General features: G+C 50.5%; 1 protein-coding gene across 3 annotated transcripts in view; it reads left to right on the forward strand.

Moving 5' to 3' along the window:
* Positions 1 to 25,292, forward strand: part of HTT (huntingtin) — a 136,798-nt gene that overhangs the window by 77,504 nt on the left and 34,002 nt on the right. For all 3 annotated transcript variants that reach the window (XM_082838801.1, XM_082838802.1, XM_082838803.1), the window contains 8 exons: positions 1,907 to 1,962; positions 2,984 to 3,132; positions 4,941 to 5,077; positions 6,556 to 6,672; positions 9,415 to 9,537; positions 9,818 to 10,053; positions 11,131 to 11,273; positions 24,525 to 24,729. In XM_082838801.1, the coding sequence (XP_082694927.1) occupies positions 1,907 to 1,962; positions 2,984 to 3,132; positions 4,941 to 5,077; positions 6,556 to 6,672; positions 9,415 to 9,537; positions 9,818 to 10,053; positions 11,131 to 11,273; positions 24,525 to 24,729 (1,166 nt within the window). The remainder of the gene's footprint in view (positions 1 to 1,906; positions 1,963 to 2,983; positions 3,133 to 4,940; positions 5,078 to 6,555; positions 6,673 to 9,414; positions 9,538 to 9,817; positions 10,054 to 11,130; positions 11,274 to 24,524; positions 24,730 to 25,292) is intronic.

Below are 25,292 nucleotides of genomic sequence, written 5' to 3' on the forward strand. Positions count from 1 at the left end.
AGTTCACTGCAAAGAAAGTTGCCTTTAGGTCGTCAAAATGTGACTGTCATGGTTGGGCTGTGATTTGGTGCTACTTTCCTATGAGACAGGAAATACTGCAGTTCTCCATTCCCTTCTAGACACCGCTGTATCTGCGGTGTAGCACTGTCGTTGAGGTATGCCTGCGTATCAGATGGGGACTTCAGAAAGATAGAAGAAAGCAACAAAAATCGCTCCGTTTTGGAGAAGGGCTCTGTGTGGCATGACTGAAGAGAAAATTTGATAAAGGCCTGTCTGACCAGTGTACGGTTGAGTGGGGAGCTGTGCTCTTTCTCTGTCCACTGACGGCAGCCCCAGCAGAGACTGGTCTCTAACCACCCACCGGCCACGCACCTTGAGAAACTCACCAGGAGAAGCGAGCAAACACATTCAGGACGCTGGTTTCCCCACAGGTGGTGTTGGGGGGTCACCTGATGAGAGCGGGCTTGGGGCGGGGGCTCTGTTTTGACCCAGCATTTTCATTGTCCCGCCCTCTGCTCTGGTTCTCCGAGGAAAGTCGTCCAAAGAGCCGTTTCCTTCCTTGGGGACGACGCTCACTGCGGGACGGTTCCCGGGCTCTGACGCAGGGGCTTGGGTGGAGAGAAGCCCTCATCTGAAGTGGGGGGCAGCCGTGGCCGAGAGGGAGGCAGGCGCGGACACGCGAGGGGAGCCTGGGAAGGTGGGGCCTCCCCGGGCTTCCCCCGCGCCCGCCTGCTGCTCCAGGGGAGAGCAGAGCCCGGGCTGGCTGCACTCTCAGAGGACACGGGCCACCTTTCTCGGTTTTCCCCCTTCTGACTCGTCGTGGGAGGAAACTGATTCTCTCAGGTGGTGGTCGGTCTCTGCTGGGGCTGCCGTCAGTGGACAGAGAAAGAACACAGCTCCCCACTCGGCCGTACCCTGGTCAGACAGGCCTTTATCAAATTCTGTCTTTAGTCATTCTACACAGAGCCCTTCTCCAAAACAGTGATTTTTGTTGCTTTCTTCTCTGTTTCTAAAGTCCCCATCTGATACGTAAGCGTCGAGAGAGAATTCCGTGCTGTGTCCGTCTCTGCGCACGTGCACAGGGGGTCTGATGTGCAGGCCTCGCCGCGAGCCCAGCACTTTCTGCCTCTTACTTGGTGGCGTTAGGTTTTCTGGCCATGGGCGCTCTCTCCCCACGTTTGTTCCGATTTGTTTCTGTCACTCGGTGCCCTTTCCCCCCAATTCTTAGGGTTCAGTACCTTGACAGTTTTTATGGACAAGGATAGAAAACTATCAATAGAACAGGCAAGTGATTTAACTCAGTTCAGATAGTGATTTACTGAGCACCTGCTGTGTGTCTGTATCACACCCGGGGGCGAGGAGGAAACTGGAGATAAGCTCCATGCTTCGGGTTGGAGAGTGAATTTGGGCACTTGGAATGTGACACAGAACTGGCTGTAAGCCAGTCGTGAGGGTCCTGCCTCTGCTTCTCAAGGCCACCCTCCCCTCCGCACCCCTCGGTACCCAGCTCCTTTGAATGTTGGGGGCGCTGAGGGAGAACTTGGACTCACTTGGGCATCTTTATTCCTAAGCCAGTTTCAGGAAATCTGTGCTGTGCGGCTTGCCGTGAGCTGGAGCGCACGAGGCCTGCTGCTGTGCCTTGTGGGTGCTGCCTGGGGCTCCTGGAATTCATCATCTGTTTCTCCCAACAGGTTTCACCTCAGTGTTCAGTAAATGTGTTTAGAGGGATTTCTGGAAGTGTCTTGAAATTATCTAGTCTGACAGTAGAATACGTTGGAGTCCTTGTGCACAAACAAATTTACTGTCAGGAAACTTGTTAAAGGTTTATACAAATGAGTATGAAGAAAAATAACCTAGTTTGCACATTTTAATTATTGATGTAAAAATTTTATATTTCTGCCTGTAGGTGTTTATTGGATTTGTGCTGAAGCAGTTTGAATACATTGAAGTAGGCCAGTTCAGGTAATAGCGTTTTGTTATTTTAGATTGCTTGTCCTTGTTACGTGATTACATGGAATTTTATGTTATGTTATGTTATCTGCCGCACTGCACAGCACACGGGATCTCAGTTCCCTCGACCAGGGATCGAACCCGTGCTCCCTGCAGTGGAAGCACGGAGTCTTAACCACTGGACCGCCAGGGAACTCCCTACATGTAGGATGAGCATTTATCTTAAAAGGGTTGTTAGGCATTTTTGCTAAGCATTATTTTTAATGGAAATCTGATTAACATGCTGTGGATTTTTGTTTCTAATAAAAATTCATGAATAAGCATCTCAAGACGTGTTGAGAAGTAGTTCTGCATCTGATAATCACGTGTTGTCAGTTTTCATTTCATATTTCAAAGCATTTAATTATAATAGTTTTCTAAGTGAACTCTCATTTGGTAGAGCACTAATTTTTCTAATCTTAGAGAAGACAGTTTTTGGATATAGTTGTCTTTAATAAAGGTAATTATTATGCACTGTACTTATATTAATTGCAGTTTTTCTTTGCTAGACTGTAAGGTTTGAATACTTCCTCTTATCAGTATAATTATAGAAAATTAAAATTGTTCAGTTTCTGAACTAACTGATAAGTAGTTAGGGAAACATAGTGCAGAGGGAAGTGTTCTGAGAGTCCCCTGGGTCTGGAGGCATAGTTTCTTGTTCTTGACCATGTGATTCGAGGCAGGTTACTTTTTCTCCTTTGGGTGTCAGTTACTTTTTCTCCTGTTGGGCGCCTTCTCCAGGCCCTCACTTAGCCCAGGCGCCCCAGAAGACGTGCTGGCCCCACCCCGAGCCGGGAACACGGGAGGACGTCAGCTGGACTAAACTGGGTCCCGAGGGTCCTTTAGCTCAGCGCCCACTCATCCCTCCTCGCGCTCTCCCGTTTTCTCACATGTGCTCTCTCAACCCTGAATCGAGAGTAATTTCATGCTGTTTATATTGGTTATGTTTCTTCATTTTAAAAGGAAGCGTCTAAATGGATGTTTTTGTTTCTAGGGAATCAGAGGCAATTATTCCAAACATCTTTTTCTTCCTGGTATTACTGTCTTATGAACGCTATCATTCAAAACAGATCATTGGAATTCCTAAAATCATCCAGCTCTGTGACGGCATCATGGCCAGTGGGAGGAAAGCTGTGACACACGGTAACGGGACAACCTTTCACTGTGGTCTTCAGTGGTCATCATGTGCTGACGCCACCTTCCACCTGTGTGGACAGCTGCCCAGCGCTCTGTAGGCTGTGCGTGTGTACGCGTGCGCATGTGCACTCTGGTTAGAGATGTTTGAAAAAAGGAGAGAGCACACTCTTTACTCTCAGGAGTATATGATCCACTTAGGTAAACACAGACAGTGAGATAATCTAAGGTGCACGCAGAGTCTGACATAAATACTCTTGTCTAGCCATGTGAAACAAAGAATTTTAAAGTCCAGCTTCTGTAGGGACATTGGATTTCTCGTCCAGTGGTATTGGAAGATATAGTTTGGCCTTGATTCAGGGCCTTCTGTTTTGCCTGGTTATTTCGTAGCAGGTTAAGTGAGGTCCACTGACGACAGTCAGCTGCTCAGGCAGCCTCCTTCCCACCTGTGGAATGAGGTGGTGTGCTTTGGGAAGGAGCTGTGAACCTTTCTTTGCAGTTTTTAAGCTGCTCTTCCTACCGACTCCTCTCTGGCTCCATCGTCAGGAACCTGTAGGCTTTTGAACTGTGATTGGGGTGCCTCCCAAGACCTCGGCTGGCTGCTGCACCCCGGGTCCCCGTTCCGCGTACCGCAGTAGGGTGACCAGCGAGCCGTGGTGCCGGGCATGTGGAGGGGCTGGGCAGTCACCATTTCCCACTCTAGCAAGACGTTCACCTTAGCCATGGCCTTGCTGGGGCTCAAGTCCATGCCTCAGCACGGGGGTGCATGACTGCACGTATGGACTTGGGGTCGCTGGATAGAGTTGAAAGTGCAAACGGCAAATAGAGAGATGACTGAGGTTTCCCAGATCAGAGGGTCTTTGGAGAGAAAATTGATGGGCAGCCAGACCGCCCCGCTCTCTACTGGGAAGCCTGGTTGTCTGTAGAAAACTCAGCAAGTGTGGTGTGTGTGTGTGCGTCACTGGGGGTGAGAGAGTGTGCCTTTCAGTAATCGTGGTGACATGACTGGGCTGATCCTTCTTAATGAAAGGCCTTTCTTAGTTTATTCAAGTGGTGGTGTGAGGCAAATCATTTACTTTGCTCTTTTGGAGAAAGACACGACTTGGGGGAAAACACATTGTCTAATGAGAGAGTGACTTTAATTGCTTGAAACAGTATAGAAATCCAATACTTTGACTAAATGTTTTCCATTGAAAAAGCATTTATTCTCTCTTCAGGTAGATCTTTAAGTAGATTATGCATGAGGATAGAATGTTGCTATTTTTGTTAGTTAGAAGGTTTTATTATTTTGAATTTGACTTTGTGTCTCTTTGTGTCAGAAATAATGTTATGTCACAGAAATCCTAGTTTTTCTGTTTATTATTATTATTTTGTGTGTGTGTGGTACGCGGGCCTCTCACTGTTGTGGCCTCTCCCGTTGCGGAGCACAGGCTCCGGACGTACAGGCTCAGTGGCCATGGCTCACGGGCCTAGCTGCTCCGCAGCATGTGGGATCTTCCCGCACTGGGGCACGAACCTGTGTCCCCTGTATCGGCAGGTGGACTCTCAACCACTGCGCCACCAGGGAAGCCCTGTTTTTTTGTTTTTTAAAATCTTCACAACATTATCAAGTGTCAGAGGAAGACCCATGGCCTTCCAGGATGGTATACAGGTAATTTCACGGCACTCATTGATAACCTTAATTTATGTCTTATCACAAAGCCAAGTATGGGTCAGGGTTTTCTTTATTTCTTGAAAATAATTTGGAGATGTTAGTGCTGTCTTCCGAATGCATCTGTCACATACTGCCTTCTTAGTGGGCCCTTTTGTGCCTACAGCCATACCAGCCCTGCAGCCTATAGTCCACGACCTATTCGTTTTACGAGGAACCAATAAAGCTGATGCAGGAAAAGAGCTTGAAACCCAGAAGGAGGTGGTGGTGTCCATGTTACTGAGGCTCATCCAGTACCATCAGGTAAGAGGAGGTGTGGGGCGGTCGCTGAGCCCTCCTTGTCCCTGCAGGGACAGGAGGAAATGCCACGTGGCTGCTGCCTGTTGTCAGTGAGGGTGGCTTTGTGCCGGCCCTGGGCTCTCGGGCGGTGAGACGCAGGGGGACATAAGGCTTGGTGGGGTCTGTCTTGAAGGCAGTGTGGCCTGGCCGACGGTCACGAGGTCGTTCAAGGCGGTAAGCATGGTGGAGGCCCTCTTTTCCAAAATGAGGACCAAATACCAGTTAACAGTGTCGATCAAAATGGTAGCGTTCTAAAGAATGATTTTTAAAAATCTCAACGTGAAATAATTTAACGACTTTATTTGTACATTTATTTACCACTACGTTGAGGGAGGGCCAGAGGCTTTTTCTTGGCGCTGATTTCTGGCTTCGTTTTCCTTAAGGTGGAGTAGGAATTTCAGGTGGTGTGTGAGGCAGTCTGAAAACAGAAGTCTGGCTTTTTAATGAATTCTCTTCTGTAGCTGGTACGGTTGCCTAGCCCTCACTTATTTTGGTAATTCTTTTTAGCTATTTGTCTTTGAATCTTCATAAAATCGTAAGATTTTCTCGTAGAAACACTTTCTTTGTGCATTCTCATTTTGGTTAATCTAGGTAATGTTTAATGAAATGCTTTTAGTGTTTAATTAAATCCCGTAATTACAATAAAATGTACGACTACCATAAAGAGGTTTGAGAACCAATAACCGACTCTTGGCAAGCATGCAGTTTAGTGGGAGACCTGGAGGGCGGCTCAGCCGGCACAGCGTCCCCGGAGCTCCCGGCCTGGTTTACGGAACGAATGGAGAGGGCGGGTCTTGGATTAGGAGAGTCGGGATGAGCGCAGAGTGGTCCCTGTGGTGCAAGTGCTGCCCGAAGTGCCTCCTGAAGGGAGAGGCAGCTGTGGAGGCGACCGGGCGGCTTTCCAGGGAGCGGGCTCAGCCTGGCCAGCACGCTCACAGATCAGGCTGCGGGCTTTTCTGCCAACAGGCGGGTGACAAGCATTTTCAGCTTTGCAGGAGCTCCTCGTGTCTGCTGTCGTTCTGGAAGCCTTCCCGGCAGCATTTTCACGGTGGTCGTGTGCCAGGGAGACCGTGTTCACCAAAACAGGCTTTTAGGGGTCCCTGTTTAGAAGGGATCACTAACAAACTCGTGCTCACCCAAGGCCAACTCTTCTGAAGTATGGTGTCCTCAGTAGAAGGTGACCTTTGCACAGATGTTAACACACACGAAAGCCAGAGGGTGTCTGCACAACAGTTTAGTCAAGGCTGTGCTTGTGTCCTGCCAAAGGTTGAGATGAGTTTGGCTTTCCTTTCGTGCCTTTCCTCTGGTTGTCAGTCTTGTAAAGCTGTAGAGATGACAGTGCTGTGGTCCTCCTGCGTGTCCCGGGGCCAGGGCTGCATCGGCCCTCCTTGGGGGCACGTGGGCTGGGGTCTGAGTGTCTTCCGGCCGTTCCGTCTGTGCAGGTGTTGGAGATGTTCATCCTGGTCCTGCAGCAGTGCCACAAGGAGAGCGAGGACAAGTGGAAGCGGCTGTCTCGGCAGGTAGCCGACATCATCCTCCCGATGTTGGCCAGGCAACAGGTTTGTCCCCCGCCCCCCGCATGTGGGGTCACCGCGACACCGTGGAAGTGGGTGAAGATGCTCGTGAGAGGTGGGCGCTCGGGGTGGGCTTTTCGTCAGTGCGTGGTGTGTACATTTTATGGTCGTTACTGGTGCCATCTGGGCGAGCGCGAGGCCAGAGGTAGAGACGTCCCCTGGGTCCCAGGGCGCCCCTGGGGAAGTGCTTCCAGGGCTGCATCCTTTCTTGCTCACACCCTGTCTCCCTCACTCTGCTCAGCCGCACGTCCTCTGTTTGCTCTGTAGGGGAGTGTTTTTCCTTATCACGTATAAAGTAAGTTGGCAGTTACCCGTCATTTAATCAGGATTTCTGTGGTCAAACGATGCAGTCAGTGGTTTCCACAAGCGCACTGGAAGGCACTGGTCTGGCTGTGTGTGTAGGATGGAGCCCAGTAGTTGTACGGCTTCTGAACCACTTCTGCCTCCGCCCCCCGTCCCCCCAACCCCCAGCGTCGAGGGCAGGACGCTGTGCTCTGGGTGCTACACCACCCTGGGAGCCGGGCAGCAGGGACGCTCTGAAGACGGTCCCTCCAGGAATCCGTCCCAGCTGCTGGCAGAGCTCTGGGTCTGAAGCACTTTGGGTACAGTCAGCAGATGCCTGTTCACCTGGGTCGGCCTGGCTAGGGAAGCGGGTGCTCTCAGAGTGAGCGTTTAGTTGGAACGGGGTGGGGAGACAGACAGCAGAGGGGAGTAAGCTAGTTATGTGTATAAAATGTCAGATGAGAGTGCTGGAGGGAGGGGAGGTGTGTCGGCTGGGGGTGACACTGTTGAATGGGTGACATCCACGGGGACTTGAAGGAGGTGAGGGATGAGCCGAGCAGATGCCTGGGGAAGAGCTCTCCGGGTGGAGGACTTGGGGGAACCCTCGGAGGGCTTGGTACGAAGGGGGTCAGGGTGAACTTGAGAGTGGAACAGGCGGGCGGGGGTGTAGGGAGAGCCACTCATGGCTCAGGGCCTGTGTGGACCGGGGGTGGGAGCGAAGGGGCGAGAAGGGGTGTCTGCTGGACGCAGCTCAGACGCAGAACCAGTGAGCTTTGCTGACGGCTTAGGTGGGGTGAGGGATGTGAGAGGAGGGGCGGGCAGGTGGCTGTAGCGTGATGGCTTTGGGCGGACCGTGGAAGGAGCGGGTTTCGGGACGAGGTCAGAGCCTGGTTTGGATGTGTTTGGTTGGGACACTGGGTGGCGCCAGGGAGGCTGGAGGAGGCCTTTGGGGTGCGAGCTGGAGGGCAGGCCTGAGGGTGGACGAGGTCGCTGCGGGGCCCAGGGTAGCTGGGCAGTGGGAGAAGGCCAAGCCCCGGGAGGCGAGGGGGCCCATGGACGAGACGGGCAGGAGCAGGTGGCGTGGTATTCTTACAACCGAGGAGAAAAGGTGTTTCCCGGAGAAGGGACTGATCGCTGGGAGCTGCTGCCGGGCCAAGCAGACGGGCCCTGGGAACTGACCCGCACTTGGCCACACGCAGGTCCCTGGGGAGCGGCTTTGGTGGAGCGGAGGGAACAGAAGCCCAGCCGGCGTGCGCGCTGGTGAGAGGGCAGGAGGAGAGAGGGAGAGACGTGGCGGCAGCCGGCCAAGCTGGGGGGCACGAGGGCCAGTGTCCAGCCTGAGGGCAAGAGCAGAGGGGCATTGCCTCTGCAGGACAGGCGGCCGTGCCGTCGTGGCGTCCCTGAGCACCACCAGACCCAGGGCTCCGTGGCCGCGTAGCCAGCAGGTCACGGCCAGAGGGCCTTGCCGGCGGGTGGGCCCCGGCAAGAGGCTCATCTTCCCACCGCAGAGGGGCGGCTCCACGCCAAGCAGGGCGCAGACCTGCACCTTGAGAAAATCGCCCTCTGTGGAGATGTTACTTGTGTATACACACTCGTTAGTAGTGACGAAAGTCATCAGTAGGGGAGTGGTTGAGTGTACTGTGGTAGAGACTTAATTTGGAATATTTTGCAACCTTTAAAAATAATGTTAGGAGGATCTCCCTGCCGGTCCAGTGGTTAAGACTCTGCCCTTCCATTGCTGGGGGGGGGTGGCTGGGTTCGATCCCTGGGTGGGGAACTAAGATCCTGCATGCTGCACGGAGAGGCCAACAAAATTTTAAAAATGTTAGGTTTTAAAACCTGTTGCCTTGGGAGTTCTCCATTATATTTTTAATGGAAAAAAGCAGAGACATTTATAACATGATTTTTCAAAACAACTTAAACAAAAATCTCTCTACATGTATAGGAATGTGGAGAAAGTTAACGAGAAATACACTAATTTGCTAACATTTGTTACTACGTAGCGGGGTAGGGATGGGGTGCCAGTAAAGAAAGAAAAAAGATACAGTATGTATGATACCCATTTAGGTACATTAATTGTGTGTAAAGAGATGCAAGAGAGGCTGGTTCCTGAAGTGCTGATGGTGACTGGGTCAGCGCGGTGTGGTTTCAGTTGATATTTTTCATACTTCTACATATTTGAATTTTTTACAGAAAGCATCTGTGGTTTATTTAATAAAAATCTAAATGCAAAGATTTCCATCGTGGAAAAAATACAGCTGTCTTACAGTGTTGTTCTAAAAAATGTTTACTTGGTTCACTACTGAAGTTAAAATGCGTTTAAGTGCGGGGGTGGGAATGATGCATGGTCAAGGTTATTTGACCTTGAGACAACTGATGTGAGGTATAAAAGTTGGCATTTCAGTTGGCTTACGGGAAAATATCTGTGACGTTTAATTGCAACAGATGCACATTGATTCTCACGAAGCACTTGGAGTGTTAAATACGTTATTTGAGATTTTGGCCCCTTCCTCCCTCCGTCCCGTGGACATGCTTTTACGGAGTATGTTCGTCACCCCAGATACCCTGGTGAGTATCCCGCCTCCTGATGGCATCTTGGGTTCACCACTGTGTGGGGCACCCGGGGGTTTCTGCTGGGGCCAGGGTGGAGCCTTAGTATTTGCATTTTAAGCAGGTTCCCGGATGGTACTGATGCTGCTTGTCGGGGACCACACTGTGAGAACCAATGAGACAGATTTATTGGTGGAATTGTAAACTCAGGGTGATTTTCATAAATGAACTTGGCAATCAGGAAGAACTTAACCGTCTTTTTCCTTTAGCTATAACTTACTTGTCTTCCTTCCTCTAGGCATCTGTGAGCACTGCTCAGCTGTGGATAGCCGGGATCCTAGCCATTCTGAGGGTTCTGATTTCCCAGTCAACTGAAGACATTGTTCTTTCCCGCATTCAGGAGCTTTCCTTCTCTCCGTATTTACTCTGCTGTCCGATAATTAATAGGTTAAGAGATGGGGGCAGTAATTCAGTACTGGAAGAACACAGTGAAGGGAGACAAACGAAGGATTTGCCAGAAGAAACATTTTCCAGGTACGCTCTGTGTCGGAGCCTTCCGCGTGCGTGTCCTCAGGCCGCCGTGTGGTGTTTGGGGTCACTGGGTCTCGCTTCAGCTCTGCGAGGCGGGTTAAGGAGTCCGTGTCGGTGTGTTTCCTCTGCCCAGCCTGCCTCACCTGTGGCCCTCGATCATGCCTGTCTGCAGGAATCAGACCCTCGTTAAGACTGCCCGGTGGTAGTGGGTGGGTGCAGGCGGTAAGGGCGTGGTTGCCTGCAGAGAATTTGAAAACCTAGGAAAACCCACTAAGAGTCAGTCTTATGTTTATTCCCGCCGGGTGCTGGCCACCCTCAACACTGTCAGTAGTAAAATCCCCCTCCCCCAGGGTGGAACGCTCATACCGTGCTCCCCTGGGTGTACTTGCGGCATCAAATCACATCTGCCCTTATCAGTTCTTGGGAAGCTCCTTGAGGGTGGCGATCACAACTCAGGCACTGAAAAGGCTTGTTGTGTAGACGACTGTGTATCCACCTTTGCTGGATTCGGGGTGCACGCTGACTTATACCTCGTAGAGCGTGTCCAGGAAGCACAGTTCCTGAGAACGTGCTCCTTCCTGCCGGGTCCACCGTGATGTCCACGTAGCTGCCCGTGGTTGGTCATCAGGGCCCGGGGCGCCATTGTGTTTGTGGAGATAAATCCAGTGAAACTGCACGACACCCATTTGTCCGCAGGTTCGGCAAGGCGGCCTGTGGCTCCTGCTGTTACATGTAAGCAGGGGCTAAAGTGGAGGATGCGTTAAATTCCTGTGGTGGGTTATCACCCTACTTTATGGTTTATAAAGCTTTGAAGAAACACTGCAGGTCATTTTTCCCTCCTGACAGTCCTTTAAAGGTGGTATGATTCCTGCCATCTCATTAGTGAGGAAAGTAATACGCAGAGAGGTAAAGTGACTTAATCCAGAGGGCTGGCATTGAACACTTCATTTGACTTGCATTTTTACCCTACTGCTCTACCCATATCTACTGTGTGTATTACTTTTACGTGTGTGCCTCCCTCCCAGAAGTGCTCCGCAATAGGCCCCTACTTCACTGTCACCCTTCTCCCTTTCTTTGAAGGTTTCTGCTACAACTGGTTGGCATCCTTTTAGAGGACATTGTTACAAAACAGCTAAGAGTGGACATGAGTGAACAGCAGCATACTTTCTACTGCCAGGAACTAGGCACGCTGCTCATGTGTCTGATCCACATCTTCAAGTCTGGTAGGTGCATCACACTAGTGTTACTAGAGCATCTGTATATCCCCTGCCCTGCCCTGCACACTCGCAGGGTGTAAGGAGGTGCTGCCCAGTGCGAGCTCTGCCCTGCTCAGTGTGCCTTTGAAGACGTTGTGCTGATGAAAACAGTAAACCTGGGCGCTTCCTCCTGTTTTAAAAATTTGGAAAGACAAGATGTTTTTGTTACCTTTACATACGATTGTGGATGAAAAAAACCAGTGCACTCAAGAGAGAGGTCACAAGATCCCAGCCATGTAGCAAGCATAGGAAGCAACCTTAGGACAGTCAGTGTGTTTCAACAGGAATGAGTGTTTTCAAAAGGAATGTCTTGCTAGTTATAGGGTACAGGCATATCCTTTTCTCAGCAAGAAAAAATGAAAGGCAATTCTAATCTCTAGGAAAAGCAGACAGCAAGGAAGTCATGGTCCAAATATGAAGCAAACCTGGAAGTGGTTTGAGTCCTGGAAGTGCGGGGGTAGGTGCTCTCTTTGGGTGTGACTGCCTCTGGTGTGTTTAATTCTGTTGCCGCGTCGTGTATTTCCACGTGTCAGCTCTTTTACTGTGTTGCCTTTGTTTTCTGTGGGGCTCCTTCCCCGCGGCAGAAAGGATGGCCTCTGGTCTCAGCCCCTGCGGGAGTCCTGTGAGGGACTCGTGAGCCCTGGGTGCTCTGGCCAGCCTGGGCTGGGTGAGAGGCTGGACAGCATTCCTTTGGGAGAAGGGGTTACTTTCCAGTAGTAAGGGAAGGGGAGCAGACAGAATAACTGACGGCCCACTGCAGGTGATGAAAGCATACCAAGGCAAGTTTGGAGGAAACACCACAACTGAGAGCAGAACGATAGCAAATGGTCGCCTTAAGAGGGGTGGGGCAGGCACTTGTCAAGGCAGAAGCCCCCATCTGTTGTGGGATTTAAAAATCACGTGTGTATATTACTTCAGTACAAATTAAAACACACACATACCCGCATACATACCACTAGAGCAGAAGATAGTTACCGCCGTCAACCTTTATTCATTCAGCAAAGATGCACTGAGTCCGCCGCCACTGTGCTGGGCCCTGGGTGTGCGGTGGTCAGTACAGCTGACGCGATTCCTGCCTCTGTGGTGCTCAGTCTCGCGGGGCAGACAATACACAGATATGTCACCACAAGTCTTGCTATCTCCTGAGAAGGAAACAAAAGCACAGTGACAGCCAGCACAGGGGTGGGCAGTAGGGGCAGGTTCTCCTAGGGGCTGCTGAGCTAAGGCCTGAAGGAGAAGGAGCTGGCCCTTTGGAGAGAGTGTTCCTGCTGAGAGGGGTGAGGGCTCGGAGGGGCTGAGGGGGCGGGCAGGGACCTGGGCTCGCGCGGCCTGGGAGCAATGGAGACGGACACCTCTGCATGGTTGCTTCACGTACCTTCGGTCGCCCTCGGCACAAGAGTGTGGCCAGAATTTAATTCTGACGATGGTTTACAGCTTCCAGCCACCTTGTTTACTTACCATTGAAATAACTTTCTTTTTGAGGATCTTTTGATTTATGTCCCACCCACTGCGATAAGTCTAAAGTTGAGAAAATAATTAAGCCATATGAAGAATAAGTTGTTTTTAGTATATGGGCCATTTTAATGTTTGGCCATCGGTTGGTTTGGATCTGACACCAGAAGGGTACCAGTTCACATCGAAGGACGGCTTTCTACCTTCTTTGGATAAGAGCAGTGCATTCTGCGGCCCTAGGTGCATCTAAGTGGATTTCCATGGCGTTCCAGTGGATTTCCGTGCTGTTCACTCACCCGTCACTCTAACTTCCTCTTCCTTTTCTCAGAAATCAGGGGAAATACTTTCATGGTTTGTTGCAGTGCTGTCAAGTCCAGCTTCCTGCAGTGCGCAGATGTTTTGTGTCTGCACTAATCCAGTTGCTTCTGGCCACACGTGGCTGATGGGCACTGGAAGTGTGGTGTTGTGACTGCGGAGCTTTTATTCAGTCTAATTTTGGTTAAATTTGAACAGCCATGCATGGAGTGGAATATTGAGAAGGCCGCGCTCTGCTCCGGAGCCCGGGCTGGGTATCGGGGCACGTGGGTTTTGCCACTCGTGTCTTTGGGCATTGTTCAGTTGGTCCAGTATTTGTTAATAAGGGGTGTATGGGTGTGTACAAATGTCTGTTTCTATCTCCTCGTGTATTTTGATGCCATTTCTTTTAAAGGCACCAGGCAGCAGAATTACTGTGTTGGTTGCTTGTGAGATAAAATAATCATCCTGTTTTTTATATAAATAAGGTGTCTTTAGCATCTCAAGTTGGTAATTTTTATTTATGCATTGCTTAAACAATGACAACAGTTTCACCCCTCCGTTGAAAATCGAGATCTTTGAATTTGCCCATTTCAGGTATTATTTCTTAGAACAGGAAGTAGTCTGAGTAATGGCCTTGACCTCTCATTTTCTCTTGTTGGCGGGGGTGGTGGTTTATGAATCCCAAAGTCATTTGCCTATTTCACATTCAATCCAGCATAAACAGAAGAGCCAAGAAAGTTTCCTAGTCTCCATTTTATAGGTTCTGGGTAACTAACACCTCGTCCTCTCCACTGAGGCAGGCCAGATAGAAGCAGAAGGTGGAGCCGTGGCAGGAGGCTGACAGTGTCCATTGCTTTACTGCAGGCAGGGCTGGGTTGAGTCCTCCGGCCTGTGGCCACAGTAAGGCTTCCTAACTCCTCACCGTGTTTTCCAGTCCCCCCCGCACCTCTGCCAGCCCCCACCATGTGCCCTCCCCACTGCCGTCCAGTGCTCGCCCAGCCGAGGGCAGCAGTGGGCGGTGGAGCCATTCCTGACCCTCTCCCTTCCTTCCTCGCAGGCAGAGCTCTCTTCCCAGTGTTTTATGTGTGGGTCAAAGTAGGATTACTAGAAGGAAGAGAAAATGGTCTTCCTGCAGTGATAAAATGGGCACTGATTCAGATTCGTGCTTGGGCCAGGATGGGGCTGCTGACGGTGTTCTCTTAGGGGTGTGTGGTACCTTTTACATGATTATCTCCATCAACCCTTAGAACAACTCTATGAGATAGTTCCCCATTTCTACTGATGAGAGAATTCAGGTTCTGAACGGTCATATGATAAAACCAAGAGTGAAAACCCAAGAATTTTTTCTTGCCCATTATGTCGTGCTGCTTCTTGGGTTGGTGATGGTAAGTGTAGCAGCTGATGTTTGCAGAGCACTTGCTGTGGGCCCGGCACACACCGTGATATCCGTGTTCTAGCTGAAGTAACTGAGTCACGGGGCTTGTAATGCGTGAGCTCCCAGGTGGTGGGATGGTTGGGGGAGGTGTCTAGAGCCTGGGCCAGTCCTCGTACGTCACACACCATCAGCAGTGCCGGTTCCCCCACGAGAGTCTAGCCCCAGGCCAGCACCAGTGTCCATCCAGTTCCTCCGTCTGACATCTCGTCCCCCGTCCTGGTCCCCGTCCCCTCTTGTGTTTGCTCTTCCCATGATCAGTTCTTCCAGTTTGTGTCTTGAGCGTCTCCTTCGTTCACTCACGCTCTCTTCGCTGCACACTCCACGCGGCGAGACATAAACGTCTGTCTTTCCTTCTCACCTAGAGCTGCGCTGCTGATCCAGCCTACGAGGCAGAACAAACCCTTTCTTTGCTCTGCGGCTTCCTGAATTGTCCTCCTCTTCTTGTTTACTACACAGTTTTTCAAAAGAAATGTTTCAGTTTATTGTTGTTGCTTCTAGCGCTCTGCTTTCCCTCTTTATCTCCATCCTCAGCGGTTTGCCTCTTGATCTCATTACCAGAAATGCCTCTGCAAAGGCCACCTGTGGGCTTTCCCAGGTCCTCATCTTCCCGGACCCTGCAGCCCAGTTCCATGGACAGACTTCAGCTCACTGAAACTCCCTCGTCGCTCGACTTCTCCTTCAGTCTTCTCTTTCCAACCTCTTAATTGCATGTGTTCTTGTGCATTGTCAATCACCCCAAAGAGGAGATGTGCGCCTACTTGGCGTCCCTTACGTACTCTCCAGCAGGAAGGAGACACCTTCTTCAGTAGGCGTGAGAGCTTCCCCTACAGGCCTCTTCCAAGTCCAACTTGAGCTGAGGTTTCTGTGGTTAATTCCACACTTGTAACTGAAAGGTTGTACCTTTTGACCACCTTCACCCATTCCCCCCACCACCACCTCTGGCAACTGTCAGTCTGATCTCTGTATCTATGAGTTTGGTTTTTTTAGATTCCGCATATAAGTGAGATCAAACAGTATACATCTTTCTCTGACTTATTTCACTTAGCACAATGCCCTCAGGGTCCATCCATGCTGTTGCAAATGACAGGATTTTCTTCCTTTTTTATGGCTAAATAATATTCCTGTGTGTGTGTGTGTGTGTGTGTGTGTGTGTGTGTGTGTGTGTGTGTGTGTGTCACACGTTCTTTATCCACTCATGCTTCAATAGGCACTTGGTTTGTTTCCGTGTCTTGGCTCCTGTGATTAATGCTGCAGTGAACATGGGAGTGCAGGTATCTTTTTTTTTTCTTTTTAAGGAACACTTATTTATTTTTGGCTGCGTTGGGTCTTCGTTGCTGCACGTGGGCTTTCTCTAGTTGTGGTGAGCGGGGGCTACTCTTCGTTGCAGTGCGCGGACTTCTCATTGCGGTGGCTTTTCTTGTGGAGCACGGGCTTTAGTAGTTGTGGCACATGGGCTCAGTAGTTGTGGCTCACGGGCTCTAGAGCATAGGCTCAGTAGTTGTGGTGCACCGGCTTAGTTGTTCCGCAGCATGTGGGATCGTCCCAGACCAGGGATCGAACTGGTGTCCCCTGTGTTGGCAGGCAGATCTTAACCACTACGCCACCGGAGAAGTCCCGCAGGTATCTTTTTGAGTTAGTAATTTTGTTTCTTTCAGGTATATACCCATAAGTGGGATTGCTGGATCATATGGTAGTTGTATTTTTTTTTTAATAGATCTTTATTGGAGTGTAATTGCTTCACAGTACCATGTTAGTTTCTGTTGCACAGCAAAGCGAATCAGCCATATGCATAGACATGTCCCCATATCCCCTCCCTCTTGAGCCTCCCTCCCACCCTCCCTATCCCACCCCTCTAGGTCATCGCAAAGCACCGAGCTGATCTCCCTGTGCTATGCTGCCACTTCCCACCAGCCAACTATTTTACATTTGGTAGTGTATATATGTCAATGATACTCTCACTTCGCCCCAGCTTCGCCCTCCCACCCCATGTCATCAAGTCCATTCTCTATGTCTGCCTCTTCATTCCAGCCCTGCAACTAGGTTCATCAGTACCATTTTTTTTTTTTTTTTTTTTTAGAATCTGTATATATCTGTTAGCATACGGTATTTGTTTTTCTCTTTCTGACTTACTTTACTCTTCATGACAGACTCTAGGTCTATCCGCATCACTACAAATAACTCCATTTCTTTTTATGACTGAGTAATATTCCATTGTAAATATATGTACCACATCTTCTTTATCCATTCATCTGTCGATGGACACTTAGGTTGCTTCCATGTCCTGGCTATTGTCAATAGTGCTGCAGTGAACATTGTGGTACATGTCACTTTTTGAATTATGGTTTTCTCAGGGTATATGCCTAGTAGTGGGATTGCTGGGTCATATGGTAGTTCTATTTTTAGTTTTTTAAGGAATCTCCATACTGCTTTCCATAGTGGTTGTATCAATTTACATTCCCACCAACAGTGTAGGAGGGTTCCCTTTTCACCACACCCTGTCCAGCATTTATTCTTTCTAGTTTTTTTGATAATGGCCGTTCTGACCGGCGTGAGGTGATACCTCATTGTAGTTTTGATTTGCACTTCTCTAATAATTAGTGATGTTGAGCATCTTTTCATGTGCCTCTTGGCCATCTGTATGTCTTCCTTGGTGAAATGTCTATTTAGGTCTTCCACCTGTTTTTTAACTGGATTGTTTTTTTGATATTGAGCTCCATGAGCTGTTTGTATATTTTGGAGATTAATCCCTTGTCTGTTGTTTCATTTGCAAATATTTTCTCCCATTCTGAGGGTTGTCTTTTTGTCTTGTTTATGGTTTCCTTTGCTGTGCAAAAGCATTTAAGTTTAATTAAGTCCCATTTGTTTATTTTTGTTTTTATTTCTGTTACTCTAGAAGGTGGGTCAAAAAAGATCTTGCTGTGATTTATGTCAAAGAGTGTTTTTCCTATGTTTTCCTCTAAAAGTTTTATAGTGTCTGGTCTTATATTTAAGTCTTTAATCCATTTGGAGTTTATTTTTGTGTATGGTGTTAGGTAGTGTTCTAATTTCATTCTTTTACATGTAGCTGTCCAGTTTTCCCAGCACCACTTATTGAAGAGGCTGTCTTTTCTCCATTGTATGTTCTTGCCTGCTTTGTCATAAATTAGATGCCAGTATATATGTGGGTTTATCTCTGGGCATTCTGTCCTGTACCATTGATCTGTATTTCTGTTTTTGTGCCAGTACCATACTGTCTTGATTACTGTAGCTTTGTGGTACAGGTTGAAGTCAGGGAGTCTGAGTCCTCCAACTCTGTTTTTCTTTCTCAAGACTGCTTTGGCTATTTGGGGTCTTTTGTGTTTCCATACGAATTGTAAGATTTTTTGTTCTAATTCTGTAGTTTGGTAGTTTGATAGGGATTGCATCAGTGTCTTACAGTTTTCTGAGTACAACAAGTCTTTTGCCTCCTTAGGCAGGTTTATTCCTAGGTATTTTATTCTTTTTGTTGCAATGGTAAATGGGAGTGTTTCCTTAATTTCTCTTTCTGATTTTTCATTGTTGGTGTATAGGAATGCCAGAGATTTCTGTGCATTAATTTTGTATCCTGAAACCTTACCAAATTCATTGATTAGTTCTAGTAGTTTTCTGGTGGCGTCTTTAGCATTTTCTATGTGTAGTATCATGTCATCAGCAAATAGTTTTACTTCTTCTTTTCCAATTTGTATTCCTTTTATTTCTTTTTCTTCTCTGATTGCTGTGGCTAGGACTTCCAAAACTATGTTGAGTAAGAGTGGCAAGAGTCTTGTTCCTGATCTTAGAGGAAATGTTTTCCATTTTTCACCATTGAGTATGATGCTTGCTATGGGTTTGTCATATATGGCCTTTATTATGTTGAGGTAGGTTCCCTCTATGCCCATTTTCTGGAGAGTTGTTATCATAAATGGGTGTTGAATTTTGTCAAAAGCTTTTTCTGCATCTATTGACATGATCATATGGTTTTTATTCTTCAGTTTGTTAATATGGTGTATCCCATTGATTGATTTGCGTGTATTGAAAAATCCTTGCATCCCTGGGATAAATCCCACTTGATCATGGTGTATGATGATCCTTTTAATGTGCTGTTGGATTCTGTTTGCTAGTATTTTGTTGAGGATTTTTGCATCTATGTTCATCAGTGATATTGGTCTATAATTTTCTTTTTTTGTGATATCTTTTTCTGGTTTTGGTATCAGGGTGATGGTGCCTTCGTAGAATGAATTTGGGAGTGTTTCTCCCTCTGCAGTTTTTTGGAAGAGTTTGAGAAGGATTCGTGTTAGGTCTCCTCTAAATGTTTGATAGAATTCGCCTGTGAAGCCATCTGGTCCCGGGCCTGCCTCTCCTGTTCTCCCCTCGGCTTCCTTCCTATGCCCCCAAGGACCCACGTGACCTGGAGGGGGCTTTGGGGGGCAGGAGACTGGCCTGGGAGCTCAGCAGGCTCCCCCGGCCCCAGTGGGGAGGGCAATTGCCCACTGCTCCTTTCCTGCTCCTTCCGGAGGGCCCCTCCTCCCGCCTGCCACTCCTGATCTCCCTGGCCTCCCTCCTATGCCCCCAGGACCCATGCGGCCTGGATGGGGCTTTGGGGGCTGGGGGAGCGGCTTGGAAGCTCAGCAGGCTCCCTGGCCCGAGTGGACCAGGCGTTCGCCCTCCACTCTTCTCTGGCTCTTCCTGGAGAGTCCCTCCCACCTGCCTCTCCTGATCTCCCCAGCCTCAGGGGTGCCGATCTTGTCTGGCCTCCACTTCTCCTCCCCCCTTGGTCCCCCTACATCCTACTGGTTTACTCTGGGGTTCCTCCTGTCTCCTTGGGGGTCAGAGTCCCCCACCAGCGGCCGGCAAGCGCCCTAATTGTGGTGAGAGGCTGACTCCGCGTCTTCCCACAGTTCCACCTTGACCCCTCCTCTGGTAGTTCTATTTTTAATTTTTTAAGGAATGTCTGTACTGTTTTCCACAGTGTCTGCACCAATTTACATTCCTATCATCGTGCACAAGGGTTCCCTTTTTTCCCCCGCAGCCTCACCAATACTTGTTATTTCCTGTCTTTTTGATGATAGCCATTTTAACAGGTGTGAAGTGATATGTCACTGTGGTCTTGACCTGCAGTTTCCTGATGATTAAGGATGTTGAGCACCTTTTCATGTACCTCTTGGCCATGTGAATATCTTCTTTGGAAAAATGTCTATTCGGATCCTTTGCCCGCTTTTTAAAATTTTTTTGAAGGCTTTTTTCTTGCTGTGGACCATGTTGTTTTTTTTTGGCAGATATAGTGCTCACTTATTCTCTCCATGTTTAAAAAAGAATTTCAAAATAACAAAATAATTGTATACACCATACAATTCAGGGTAGGGTTGGGCTCAGGGGACCATTTCGTTGTTCACAGTGTGGGCAGAACCCTCTGTGTCCAGACATTTTTTGAGCTAGTTTAGCTTTCAGCTCTGAGTCCTGGTCCCAGTCTTGAAACCACAGAAAGTTAGGGGTTGGAATTTTCTCAGCCACAGGGATGAGGTTCTTGTTCAGATGGGAGGAGAGAGCTTCCTGCACGGGATCAATAAAGCCTCTGATGCAGAAACATGAGGAAGCAAGGGCAGAGGGCACCGGGGCTGAACCAGAGGGGCCTGTCGTGGCGGGGGGAGTCCTCTCCCGGTCCAGCATTTCCCTGTGCTCACCCCTGTGTCTCCTCTGATGCAGAAACATGAGGAAGCAAGGGCAGAGGGCACCGGGGCTGAACCAGAGGGGCCTGTCGTGGCGGGGGGAGTCCTCTCCCGGTCCAGCATTTCCCTGTGCTCACCCCTGTGTCTCCACTCAGTAGAAGGGGCTGCCTGAGAGCAGCAGCAGCCAGTATATTTGGTGGAGGAACTTTCTCCTAGTAGCTTCCAGAACCTGAAGACAGGGCCCAGTAGAACTTTGACTGGATTCATGAGATCCCAGGATGCCTGGGAGCTACAAGCCCTTGATTACTGAGATGACCCTGCCAATGGGCCCAGCTCCTGGAAGGCACGGTCCCGTAGTTTTGCAAGGACAGCCCTTGACCGGGGCAGATGGACCTGCACGGTCACACTGGAGTGGGACAGGTAGACTCCACACTGCTCAGACCAGAAATCAATGTCCCGAACCAAGTGTTCAAAAGACACAAAGCGGACAACCTTCTTAAGGTTGGAGAACACATGGCTAGCCTCAAAGGAGAAACTCTTTCTACACTGCTGGATGGAAAAGGCAAAGGAGAGTAATGATGTATGGCCTGGTTGGCATCTAGAGGTTGGACAGTTAGCCCATATAAACTGTCAGTGTACTGTTGGTCTGTCCACCAGTCAGAGACAAAAATCTCAGTCTTTCCACTGTCCAGGAGTTCCGGCCACAGACCCTCCTCTTCCAGGTCCGACACCTGCCTCTTTTGACACCACCTGTAGGAAGACAGGAAGCTGGTCTGTATACAGGCCCTGGGAGTGACCTCCCAGTTTTCCTCTGCCCGCCAGGCATCTCCTCCAGTCGGCACCGACCATTTCAGGAGGCCTTCGCCATTGGGGTTCGGGAGGAGGTTGCGTCCTATGGGTGTGCTCTCGCAGAAGCGGCCCAGGACACAGGGCCTGGGGTCGTTGGCAGGGGCAGGTAGGTGTGGAGGATGGGTGACAGGGTGGCGTGGCCTCGGGCCAGGATTCTCAGCCACAGGGCCTGGCGGCACCCCTGCGGCAGCGCCCGAGCAGAATGTGTTGGGGCACGTGGCTCAGCACCGTCACAAGCAGCTCCGATGACGGTTGGCCCAGACCCAGCGCCTCCTTGGGTTCGGGGTCCTGAGCGGGGACCCCGGTGGGCAGGCCCCTGGAAGCTGAGGGGTACATGGTCTCCTCTCCAGGCCCGGCTGCCCCTGCTTCTAGGGGGAGAGACGTAGTGAACAGGAGGCACAGTAAGCAGATGATGTACTGTTGGGAAATTACTAAAAATAAAATCCCGAGCTTCTCGCGAGGGCGGAGTCAAGATGGTGGTGTGAGAAGACGCGGAGTTTACGTCTCCCTACAACGTCTCCCCACAACTAGGGCACCTGCTGGATGCTGGTGGGGGACCTCAAGGCCCAAGGAGATGGGAGGAACCCCCAAGCGAACCGGTAGGACGTGGGGGCACTGAGGGGGGAAGAGAAGTAGAGGCCGGACAGGACCGGCACCCCTGAGGGGTGGCTGAGAGGGGCGAGGGGTTCCCACACCCGGAGGGACCCTTGGGGGCTCGGATCGGGGGGTGGGGGGAGTGCGCCCAGCGTTTCCCCCGCCCAGTTGGCCGGAGAAGTCTGCCCAGCTCTTGGGCGGGGTCCTACGCCCTCAGAGTTCCCATCCCGTCCGGGCTGCGCTGGCCTTGGGGGCGTAGGAAGGAGGCAGGCGGGAGGGCACTCCGGAACCTGAGGAGCAGCAGGAGGAGTGGAGGGCATTCGCCCCGCCCACTCAGGCCCCGAGAGCCTGCTGGGCTCCCAGGCCTGGTCCCCTGCCCTGCAAGCTCCCCCGTCCCCCCGCCCACCACACTGGTCCTTTGGGAACCATTTTTAAAGTCTCTATTGAATTTGTTGCAGTATTGCTTCTGTTTTATGTTTTGGGTTTTTGGCCATGAAGCATATGGGATCTTAGCTCCCTGACCAGGGATTGAACCCACACCTGCTGCATTGGAAGGCAAAGTCTTAACCACTGGACCGCCAGGGAAATCCCACTTTGCCCACTTTTTAATTGGATTTATTTTTGTTATTAATTTATGTGTTCCTTATATATATTGGAAATTAACCCCTTATCAGATGTATGGGTTGCAAAGTTTTGTCCCATTCTGTAGGTTGCCTTTTCATTTTGTTGATGGTTTCCTTTGCTCTGCAGAAGCTTTTTAGTTTCATGTAATCCCACTTATTGTTTTTTGTTTTTGTTGCCTTTGCTTTTGGTGTCATATCCAAAAAATTATTGCCAAGACCAGTGTCAGGGAGCTTAATACCTATGTTTTCTTCTTTATGGTTTCAGGTCCTACATTCAAGTTCTTAATCCATTTAGAGTTAATTTTTGTTAGTGGTGTCATAAGCTAGGGGTCTAGTTTCATTCTTTTGCATGTGAAGACCCAGTTTTCCCAGCACCATTTGTTGAAGGGACTGTCTTTCATCCATCGAGTGTTGTTGGTCTCTCTCTGCTCTCCCCTCCTGCCCTCTGTCTCCCTCCCTCCTCCTCCCCATCCATGGGACCGCCTCCTTCATGACCTGCCTCGGTTATTGCTGCAGAGATGACTGGTAACTGCCTCCTTAGGTCCTGTCACTCCATCGTCATGGCTGCCTTGGTCTCTCGTTTCCATCCTCCCTCTAGACACGTGCTTGCTGTCCTGCCAGCACCTCACACTTACACTTAAGGCTGGACTTGTCACCTGGCACAGCTGCTCTGCTCCAGCTTCCTCTTCTTGTTCGTCATTTGTCATTAGAGACGCTCAGACCCCAGCGTCATTGTCGCCCCCCCGGTGGGCCCCTAGCTTCCTGTCCTGTCCCGCCAGTGGCTTCCTCCTGCTGTCGGGACGCTGCCCCCCAAGGCCGGGCACTTCCCTGACGTCCTTCCGGCAGCAGCAGCCGCTTGCTGGTCGTTGGCTCTGTCCAGCGCTGTACTGAGCCCTTCACTTGGGTTTTATGATCTGATCCTTACTGCAGCCCTGTGAGCGGCTGGTGCTCTGAATTCCATTTTACAAGCGAGGAAACTAAGGCCACAGGGGACGTACGGCCAGGGTCACCGAGCAGGCATGGCAGAGCCACAGTCTGATTTCAAAGCCCACCTCGACACTCCGTCACCTGATCTCAGCTCTGACCATGGTTTCCTGCTCCCTGTTCAGTAAAGCCCCACATCCGTGGTCTGCCATTCCCCGCGTGCCTTGGTCTGGCTCCAGGGTTCCTTTGGGACAGCACCTGGCTCTTCCCTCGTGTCCATGACCCACAGGGAGCCCACGCAGTGACGGAGGCACGAGAGGGAGCAGGCCAGGGCTGGGTGGCCTGCGGTGGGCGATGCTGACACGGCAGCAACCGGAGAGAACCCAGCCAGTGCGGCCAGAGAGGAGGCGAGCACTGGAAGCTCCTCGTCGGTGTTTCTGTGTGGCGAGCTTTTGTCAGCCTTCCCCTTGTCTCGGGGCGTGGGTGTAAGCAGTCATGAGGAGTGAGAAGTCTGTGGTCTGTTTGTTTCTGCCTGTTTTAGGGCCCTTTTGTGTTTGCATGTGTTGAAATTTAGAGCAGAAACAAGCTTTTGACTCACCAGAAGTGATGCCAGGAGTCCTCAGCTGGGGGACAGGGAGCCCCTGGCCACCTCCTGTCATGTCCAGTCCTGCTGCGTCCCAGGCTGCACTTCACGGCATGCACGTGTCCCCGTGTCCCTGGGGTGAGGGCCAGTCTAGGTGCATCCAGGGCGGGGTGGAGAGACAGGCGTGTGGAGCTGGCTTTGTGTCGTTCCAGAAGTGGGATAGAATGAAGTCATGAATTCACTCTCTCCTAGGGGAGAGTCTTCCCGGCCCTAAGGAGGATGCTGTGGGAAACCGGGGCAGAGCCTGGCTGGATCTGCTGCTGACGTGCGGGTCTGAGTGTGGGCGCCTGCCTGCGCGGCCACCTTGCCCCGGGTGGTCACCCCGTGCTGGGTGCAGAGGCCCCCTGGCCCTCGGCTCTCAGGGACCTGCCGTTCCCACCCGCGTGGCTGTGGCTTGGGCCGTCCTGGGTGCCGTGACCTGATGGGCTGCATGGTGGCTGCTGCCTTCTCGGTGGAGCTGTGTCCACGGTCAGCACCACTGAGGCTCCCGGCTCGGAGCCCCTGGAGAGCTGGTCACTCAGTGGGGAGGACGGGACAGTGGGGGTGCCGGCTTCCTTGGCTGCTCCATTGAGGAAGCAGAATGTCAGGCTGGAATTTTCTACGTGCCCAAGGCTGTGAACGTGTCAATGCAGCAAAGAGCCCCATGTGTATCTTTTTGTGTAAAAGCTTCAGGTGGCTGCGAAGCGTTGGGCCATGGTGTGTCTCCCCGTAATCGGGTTTATTTTGGCTTGTTTCTAGGGACATTCCGGAGAATCACTGCAGCTGCCTCGAGACTCTTGACGGACGGCGCGGATGGCAGCTTCTACGGCCTGGAGAGCTTGAACGCGTGGGTGCGCTCCATGGTCCCCACCCACCCGGCCCTCGTGCTGCTCTGGTGTCAGATCCTCCTGCTCGTCAGCCACACCGACTACCGCTGGTGGGCAGAGGTGCAGCAGACCCCCAGGTACGCGCGCTCTGCTCCCCGGGAGGCCAGCCCGGGCTCGTGGGTCGGGGCTCGGAGCAGCCTGAGCTCCGGCTCTCTTTTCACGAGGCTTTGTAAAGATTCTGCCGCATGTTAGTCTTTCTGTCACGGACACTCTATTGTAGGGAAAACGTGGTCCGACTACAGGCATTCAGAATAGCCCCCGCTTTTCACATGTGATTTCTTTGACAAGTTCTTTGACACTGTTCCATCTTACGGCCGTTTTTGTCATGCTGTGTCCCTCCTGCTGGGTTCTCATCCTTAAATTGGTTCCAGAGCCAGACATGTTGCGATGGCTTAACTTCATTATAAGTTAAATGTGGTTCTGGTTATTCTTAGATAATGAAGAAATTATTTAGCAGCCTTTCAATACTACTTGGAAATACCTTATTCTTTTTATCATTCAAGAAGACTGGCTAAGTATCTGATTGTGGGTGGCCCTGTTTTTGCAAAAAGTTGTCAGGTCTGAGTCTCTGTTTCTAGGCACCCTCTTGCTCAGCCATTTGTACATATGTGGAAAGAAAAGATTTGATTTCCGCCCCCCC

The sequence above is a fragment of the Leucopleurus acutus genome (assembly GCF_964270905.1).
Source record: "Leucopleurus acutus genome assembly, chromosome: 4".
NCBI classification, from domain to species: Eukaryota; Metazoa; Chordata; class Mammalia; order Artiodactyla; family Delphinidae; genus Leucopleurus; species Leucopleurus acutus.